The sequence below is a fragment of the Pangasianodon hypophthalmus genome, chromosome 2, assembly GCF_027358585.1.
Source record: "Pangasianodon hypophthalmus isolate fPanHyp1 chromosome 2, fPanHyp1.pri, whole genome shotgun sequence".
Classification (NCBI taxonomy): domain Eukaryota; kingdom Metazoa; phylum Chordata; class Actinopteri; order Siluriformes; family Pangasiidae; genus Pangasianodon; species Pangasianodon hypophthalmus.
Window position 1 is genome coordinate 29,714,235 of NC_069711.1, and position 9,372 is coordinate 29,723,606.

Sequence of the window (9,372 nt, forward strand, 5' to 3'; positions counted from 1 at the left end):
CTGTGATTTGACTTGCAGCTGAAACTATTGACACAATCATCTCTTTTATTTAAGTGAAAAGAGGACAATGATGATGATGTCAGATCTGATTGTAACATTTTTATCTGTACTGAGTAGCTATTTGCATACACTGTGCTGATGAGAAGATTGAATACAGAGGGCCTGGACTGTACTTTGACCTCTTCCACCAGTAAACCACGTTGCATGGCCAGTATTTGCATAATAAAACAGGATTGGCTCCGCCCCTTCCACTTGTAAACCAATTGCATGGCCAGTATTTGAATATTAAAAACAGGATTGGCTCCGCCCCTTCCACTGGTAAACCATTGTTTGCTACATGGCCGGTATATGAATATTAAAATAGCACTGACCACGCCCCTTCTACTGGTAAGCAATTGTTGCACGGCCCGTATTTGCATATTAAGACGTGATTGACTCCGCCTCCTTCGTCTGGTAAACCACGTTGCATAGCCAGTCTTTCAATTTTAATATGCAAATATAGAGGGCGTTATTGGCCACGCCCCTTTCCCTTGGATAATCCACGTTGCATGGCATATATTTGCATAATAAAGCAGGATGAAGTCGTATATTTTATGATACATTTTTTGTAACATGTTTAATAGCCTACTAATACAAGCTAATACTAATTCTAACACTTCAACTGTTTCTTAAAGGATTACAGCCTTAAATATTATGCACGCGAATAAACCTATCAGAACAGCAAAAAATCGATTTGATCGATTCGTCCCTTTAAAAGAGTCGCTCCAAAACGAACCGATTCATTCGTGAATCATCCGTCACCTGGATTTATATGAGCTTTCGGTTTAGTGCTCGTGGAATTTCGCATCTTTCCTCTCCGCAATGTCTCTCCAGACCAAGGCGCTGGTCTCAGCCAGGTGGCTGTCCGAGGCCATGAAGACGCGCGCGGGCGCCAGTGTGCGGCTCCTGGACGCGTCCTGGTACTTACCGAAACTTAAGCGCAACTCCGCGAGCGACTTCAAGAAGCGCCACATACCCGGAGCGGCGTATTTCGACCTGGACCGCTGCAGTGATCGGACCTCGCCGCTGGATCACATGCTCCCGCCGGCCGGCGCCTTCGCGGAGTACGTCTCGCGCCTTGGGGTTTCCAACGACGCGCACGTGGTGGTGTACGACGCGAGCGAGCAGGGCGCGTTTTCCGCCCCGCGGGTCTGGTGGATGTTCCGCGTGTTCGGTCACGGCGCTGTGTCCGTGCTGGACGGAGGCTTGAAGCGCTGGATGCAGGAAGGATACCCGGTGACGGAGGAGCGCGAGAAGCCGGAGCCCGCGGACTACCGGGCCACGCTTAACCGGTCGTGGGTGAAAACGTACGAGGACATTTTGGGCAATATCGACACCAAAGAGTTTCAGCTGGTGGACGCGCGACCTGCGGGGAGATTTAGAGGAAGAGATCCTGAGCCCAGAGACAGTAAGTGTGTGTGTGTGACATACATGTATATTACTGACTGTGTCTGTTGTGCAAAACTGTCCTGCACAATGCACGTGCAGCCTACACTAGTGCTAGTTTCTGTTTGTTTGATATCTGCATTGCAAGGAAATAATATTGTGTGTGTGTGTGTGTGTGTGTGTGTGTATATATATATATATATATATATATATATATATATATATATATATATATATATATAATATAATATATTCTGATTGGTCAAATCGGATTTATGTTGATTTATTTTCTATAACAGCACAGTTAAGAGAGTAGTTCAGCTTCAAGATTTCAATTAATGCACTCATCATTTCTATAGTTTCTTGCACATACATGTAAAAAAAAAACATGTGTAACTGTTGATATGGTAAAGTTTTCTGTAATGAAACGTTTATTTAGCCTTCTTGAAAGGAGTCTCCAGTGTCAGCACTCAGAGGTAAAACAGTAACTTGAAGATTTCCAACATGGCAGGTTTGCAGTTTCACAGTAACATGACAAGATGCAATTTGTCTTATTAACTTATTAAAAAGATCAGAAACAGCAACAGAAAAGGAAAAAAAGGAAAAATAATCTACTTCAGGGTGGTAACAATAATTCTGCTTCGTGCTGGGCTCCATCACACCGCCCAAACATTGACCATTTTCCTATAACGGAATGTCCAGCATGATATATTGCTTACTTTCAGTCAATAAATTGTCCAGCCCTGTATATTGGCTCATATTGTGATAGCTCATGATGCATATCTACTACTCACTATGGCCCATTATTTAATAAAAATCTTGGCTCCACATTAAGGCCCCTGAGCAAACAAGCAATTAAACAGGCAAAAAACTTCTGTTGGGTCACATCAAACGTGGACTTCTGATCTTTCGTGGATCTCCATAATCAGTGTAACTGCACAGTTTTGCTGAACTAAGCAACAATAGCCTTATCAGACAGAGAGTTAATGATAAATATCTTTTATTGCACACTGTTGATCTGCTTGTGGTGCTTGCGTCAGTTGTCTGAACATAGAATGCATACGTGCGGTCTGGGGGTTGTATGGGGTAAACCTATGAGAATGCTGATTAGCTTCGGCTTTCCAGATTTTTTCCAAATTACTCTGAAGCAGAGATTTTTTTAGTTAATAACGATACAGATTTCTGTACAATAACAAAATAAAATTTTTTTAAATATTAAAAATCTATTAGTTTGACAGTTGATGAAATCTAAAGTTATTACTCATCTAATAACTTTGGACATTACTGTAAATGGTGACATCATCTCTTACCTTTTGCTTTGTGTGTATGTGTGTTTGTGTGTGTCAGACACTGAACCTGGCCACATCCCTGGTTCCATCAGCATACCTTTTACATCACTGTTGGCATCCTCGGGCCTGTTTCTTCCTCCGGAGCAGCTGAGGGCGCTGTTTCAGCAGGCTGGTGTTGATCTGCAGCACCCACTCTGTGTCACGTGCGGCTCAGCAGTGACGGCGTGCCATGTCGCCCTGGCAGCCCATGTCTGTGGCCAGCCGAACGTGAGCATATATGACGGCGGCTGGTCTGAGTTTTACACACGTGCAGCCCCTGAGGACGTCATCTCAGAGGGACGAGGAAAACACCGGTGACTAATGGGAAATGGAGAGCAAGATGGCAGCGCACAAAAACCTCACTAACTCTCTTTTTTAACATAAACTCAAAATGTAACTTGAGAGCTCTGGAAGCTGAAATAACTTTAAAGACCCAATTCTTGGCATACCTGTACCCATGGGAGCAAAAACAACAATGTTCTCACTTTGAATATTGTCTTTCTAACAAGATAGGATGCTAACCTAGATAGTGTACCGGCTAGTTAGTTTGCTAACTAGCTAGCATTACAACAAGCTAGCAGTATTATCTGTATTTCCAGCAATCTGTCTAGGACTACAGAAGAATCCTGTGTTTATACTGGTTTTAAGATGCTCTTGTTGATGTTTCTCACACAATTTACCTCAGAGGAGGAGGGTATAACGGGGAGCAAATTTTTTTTTTTGTGACCAAAAACAACAACTTTTGTGGCATTTTGTATCATCTTGTTTTGGATATTGTTTTTCTAACTAGATAGGATGCTAAACTAGATAATGTACTGGATAATTAGTTTGCTAACTGGTTAGCATTACATTGAACTAGCATTCCAATTAGCTAGATTTCCAGTAATCTGTCTAGCTGTACAGAACCACCTGGAGTGTATATTACTGGTTTTACTATGCCCTTGTTGACTTTCCTCATCCAAATTAGCCATGCTACAATATAAAGGGAAGAGGCTATAACATAATGGAAGAAGGGTATAATGGGGAATGGGTATGTTTGTTTTTTTGGCATACGCTCACACTTAGTATCAAAAACAACAATTTCTGTGGCAAACTGTATGATCTTGCTATGAATATTGTCCTTCTAACTAGACAGGATGCTAAACTAGATACTATGTACTAGTGAGTTAATTAGCTAGCTACCTAACGTTACAATAAACTAGCATTCCAATAAGCTAGCTTTCCAATTGGCCAGTGGGAGAAAGTAATGAAATAATGAAGCTTGTACAGTTGGAGTAGCTGGCTACATTAAGCCCAGTTTTAACACTGCTATTAAGAATATATAGCTGCTGTTTACATGCCTTTTGTACTTTCCTGAAAAGGAAACCATATCACAAAACCTCCTGAGTAAGTTCTGCTGCTGAAGAAGGGGGGAAGTGAGGGGAGGCTGCTAAAGTGTGTTTAAAACAGTACTGTAACATATCCAAAGGTCTCAGAATGTAGACGTCCCGTTGCCTGAATGACCTTCAAACTGGAGCTGAAGAATCAGAGTTCACTCGTACTTAATCTGTCCTTATCTCTCTTTCTCTCTCTTTTTTTATTTGATTATTCATCACTTGTTGTGTGATTAAATCACTACTATCTTTGTTCTTAAATAATTAAGGTAACTATACACTCTTGAGCTGCATTAATTGATAATTAAATTAATAAATTATATGGTACTTCCAAGTTGAATGAAATCCATTTCTAAGAAACTGTAGTAGTGTTTTTATTTCTTATACAGAGATAAAATTCACTAAACATGCCTTTTCTTGTGTAGAATAATTTAAGACCCCTACACTTAATGAGAGACTTAGTTCATTAAGTCTTGATTTTTTTTTTCAGATTTCTTCTTTTATTTCACACTACCTCCACCTACTACAAAACTGCAAGCCTTTCTCTGTAATGCCATTTGGCATTGAAATTTCAAACCAAGCTTCCCATATCAAACACTTTCTAAATGTCTGTTGGCGTGACATGAAAATTCCTTAAATGCCATGCCTTCTTACTGAGTATACAGTATTTCCATATAGTGTGACAATGATAACAGTGGGTATCACATTGCCTTTAAGAGACACTAGCTACAGAAATGATGCAACCTCCAAACCTGTAAATTTTGCTTTCTTTTTGTTATAGTAAATCATTAAATTTATATTCAAAAATATTCTCTCTTTCAAAGAAAATGCCTTAATTTATTAATGTAATATTTCAAACATCCTATATAATTTTGGTTTAATAAACAAAAGTACTGGGTTGGTAGTTAACCCCCTGATAAATACAAGCTAAATTCCACTTGCTCATGAGTTCACAAATGCAATTCAAACTAAAGTACTAAAACAGAAGGTTTGCAACAGTGTATTAGCAATATTAAAAACTATTTGTGGTTAATATTAGTTAATTTTAATAGTGTCAAAGATCTTATCAGCGAGCCAAGAACCCTAATGAGTTTTACTCAATACGAACTATATATACTGAAAAAATAAGACTTCAGTATACCTTAAACATTTCCATTATATTGCGATTACTATATATAAAAAATAAATAAGTTAATAAAAAATTAAGGATTGGTTTGCAATGTTGGGTCAGGATGCGCACTGCTCACGCTACCATATTTAGTGATTGATTTAGTGATTAAAAAGATAATTTACATTTTGTAATCTTCTGCAAAGTACTATCACACACCATCACAATTCAATCGTGTTCCTGATTAACAAACAATAGATTGTACGTCTTAATGGGTATGACTGGCCTCTCCACCAAAGTTACAGTAACCAATTGCTCCACTAGGGGGTAGCAGTTTAACATTGTTTCACATACAGTATTAACCCCAAAAAACCTACTAAAGTGGCCTAGGAGCATCTGTACACTTTTACCCTCATAAAAATAGATCTATAAATATGCAAACTGGAAACACCCTAATGATTTCATTTCATTTCATAGTTTCATTTTTTTTTCACAGTTTGACCCAAATGGGGTTTCAGTATTAAAGAGTCAATTTGCATTGTCATATTCTCAGCTATTTATATAACAGTGGCACAACCTGTCCAAACATAACATAGCAATCAGAAATCACAGCTGTTTTGCTAACCACTAGCTAACTGAGCTAGCTAGGAAGCTTAGCACACAGGTTCTATAGTCGTCCTGTAATACTGATGTGACTGGTCCAGCCTGTTGTAAGCTTATAATTTAAATGAAATTTGATGAAAAATGAATTTAGCAAATCTGTGATCAGATTCAGCTAGTGAAGTGAAGGTAACATCAGAGCCGCTGAGGTGGAGGTTATTTTTTTAATAAGGTGTGACAATGAGTATTGAGGTCACAAGTTAAACTTCTTGTGGCCATGAGTTAAGTTTCTCAAGATCTAACTGGAGGCCATGAAATACTTAACTTGTGGCAACAAGACACAAAGAAGTTAATTGAATTAGACCATTTTGGCCACAGGAACTTAAGCATAAAAATGACTGTTAATATTATCCTTTACTTCAATCCTGGAATAACATATTGGAGTCACCTCAGCTCAACAAAATATTACGTCAAGTTACACTATTCATGGCCATGACCTTGTCATAGCATCTCATAGCCACAACATAATAATTGGTCTATAATACTACTACTACTACTACTACTACTACTAATAATAATAATAATAATAATAATAATAATAATTATAAGGCCACATAATAATTTGTGGCCTTGAAATATTCACTTGTGGCCTTAATATATTAATTTAAGACAAACCAATATTTCTCAACTACTGAATAATAAGAGTAATCAGTTTAAGTAGTGATTAAAAAACCTGACCTCGACCCCTGTCAATTGTCCAACTATAGGCCAATATCAGACCTTCCCCTTTGTCTCCAAGATCTTAGAAAAGGTTGTAGCACAGCAGCTATGCTTATACCTACACAAGAATAACATTCATGAAATGTATCAGTCAGATTTACGCTACATCGTAGCACAGAGACAGCACTGGTTAAAGTGGTAAATGACCTACTACTGGCCTCTGATCAGGGTTGTGTCTCCTTGCTTGTGTTGCTTGACCATAGTGCAGCTTTTGATACCATTGATCATGCTATTCTCATTGATAGACTAGAAAATGTTGTTGGCATTAAGGGAACGTCCCTCTCCTGGCTCAGGTCTTATTTGACTGATCATTGTCAGTTTGTAGATATAAATGGTAACTTCTCTACACGTACTAAGGTAAAGCTTGGTGTTCTGCAAGGTTCTGTTTTAGGCGCACTGCTCTTTTCTTTATATATGCTACCTCTGGACAAAATTATTCGTAAACATGGTATTAGCTTCCACTGTTGTGCTGATGACACACAGTTGTATGTTTCAGCAAAGCCAGATGACAGACACCAGCTTAATAAAGTTGAGGAATGTGTAATGGACCTTAGACACTGGATGCTTATTAACTTCCTTCTACTTAATTCTGACAAGATAGAAATACTTGTACTAGGACCACATGCAGCTAGAAGTAAGCCTTCTGATTACATATTAACTCTGGCCTTTCTGTTTCATCATGTGCAGCAGTAAAAGACCTTGGTTTGATTACTGACTCCAGTCTTTCATTTGAAGCATATGTAGATAATATTACTAGGATAGCCTTCTTTCATCTCAGAAATATTGCTAAGATAAGAAATATAATGTGGATTATTGTAATGCCTTACTGTCTGGATGTTCCAGTAGGTACATAAACAACCTCCCGTTAGTCCAGAACACAGCAGCCAGAGTTCTTACTAGATCCAGAAGATATGACCGCATCAGCCCATCTTATCCACACTGCATTGGCTCCCAATCAAATTTCGCATTGATTATAAAATATTACTTTTGACCTATAAAGCAATGAATGGTCTCGCACCACACCAATGGTCTCGCAGCTAACTTTCGGTCTTTTATGATCCGCCATGCCTACTTCAAAAGGTGAAGGCTATTTGTTGGTGCCTCGAATAGTGAATGCCATAGCAGGGGTTAGAGCTTTCTCTTACAAAGCTCCACAGTTATGGAACAGCCTTCCAATTAGTGTTCAGGACTCAGATACAGTCTCAGTGTTTAAGTCTAGGCTGAAAACATATTTGTGTAGTCAAGACTTTTGTGAATAATTTTGTCTCAGGTAAAGCAGATCTGGCGGGTTCATGGGCATAGAGTGTTGTGGTGAACTGGGATGTTTGGATGCTGTTGCCCCCCACTCTCATAAGTTCACTCAGGTTTGTTGACGGTGGAGTGGCTGGCCACTTTATGTCCCAGAGCACCCTCATATCTGTGTTACCTTCTGGCTCTCCCTTTTAGTTATGCTGTCATAGCTAGTCTTGCCAGAGTCCCTGCTTGCACTCTGCACGCAAAGTACATTGCCCTTAACCATTACGGGACAATAAGCATACCTAATAATCTCTCCCTCTCTCTCCCTCTCACTCTGTCTCTCTTTTTATTGAGCTACACATGCTACTCCTACTACTGCTACTGGACCTGCCTGATCCATCCTGATACCCTGCTTCTGGTTGGACTTCTCATCAATTGGAATCACTTGCTGCTGCTGAGGATGGACCCACATGGACAGCTTGAAGATCATTGAGATTACTGAGGATGGTACCACTTATAAACAATGGAGATGGCTTTAGACCACAATTCATATGAACAGTTATGTTCTGATGGCTTAGGACTACAACTGCTTTAGGACTGAAATTGTCACAAACTGTTTTGCACTCAAGTCTCCATCAGTGAACAGTGGATAAGTTCAACAAAACAGACTTCATGTGAAAACTGTAATGAATTTCCTGGTTACCCAGTTGCACTATTTGACCATGTAGTGCACAGTTATAGAAGGGACGTATTTATAATTGCACTATCTGTTGTCACCTAGATGAAGAAGAAGAAGAAGCCTTTATTTTAGCCTCACATATACATTATAGCATAGTGAAATTCTTTTCTTCGCATATCCCAGCTTGTTAGGAAGCTGGGGACAGAGCACGGGGTCAGCCATGATACAGTGCCCCTGGAGCAGAGAGGGTTAAGGGCCTTCCTCAAGGGCCCAACAGTGGCAGATTGGCAGTGCTGGGGCTTGAACCCCTGACCTTCTGAGCAGTTTCTTCCTCAGGGACTTTTTCCTTGCCACTGTCATCTTGCTCATTAGGGATAAATTCATACATTTAAAATTTATATCCTGAATATATTTATTTCTGTAAAGCTGCTTTGTGACAATGTCCATTGTTAAAAGCGCTATACAAATAAAAATTGAACTGAAGTCCATGTTCATAAAGTCTAACAATTAAATCCTTGCATTGCCCCTGTAGTATTACAAGGCAATATATTGAAAATGTGAATTTGTAAGTACCACGATCTAATGAAATCTGGCATTTTGGATTGTAGTGTTATTAAACTGTAACTTTTTCAAATTGTTCCACTTCTAATGTCTTTATGTTCGTGACTGTTGACTTGGTTTCTAACAATCTGTTTCCTGAAAAGAGATGAGATCAGCAAAGCTTTTTTCTGAAAAGAGACCAAAGATAAATGGAAAGACTAAGTGAGCTGAGGGAAGTTTTATTTCAAGGCCGTCACAAGAAATAAGGTTTTTGTGGTAATAGTGACGCAATATTAGTAGTGC

General features: G+C 39.2%; 1 protein-coding gene across 1 annotated transcript; it reads left to right on the forward strand.

Annotated features, from left to right (window-relative positions):
* The first annotated feature begins 600 nt into the window (after positions 1-600).
* Positions 601-4,486, forward strand: LOC113538310 (3-mercaptopyruvate sulfurtransferase). Its single transcript, XM_026933277.3, has 2 exons — positions 601-1,447; positions 2,773-4,486. Exons 1-2 carry the CDS (start codon positions 862-864, stop codon positions 3,069-3,071), a joined length of 885 nt encoding a protein of 294 aa, XP_026789078.3. The 5' UTR covers positions 601-861; the 3' UTR covers positions 3,072-4,486.
* The last annotated feature ends 4,886 nt before the right edge of the window (positions 4,487-9,372 follow it).

What these genes read in the sequence shown, in the direction of transcription:
- LOC113538310 (XM_026933277.3), top strand. Translation starts at nt 862, where the DNA reads ATGTCTCTCCAGACCAAGGCGCTGGTCTCAGCCAGGTGGCTGTCCGAG. An exon ending in AGATCCTGAGCCCAGAGACA is followed by an intron (nt 1,448 to 2,772) that starts GTAAGTGTGTGT and finishes TGTGTGTGTCAG; the next exon opens with ACACTGAACCTGGCCACATC.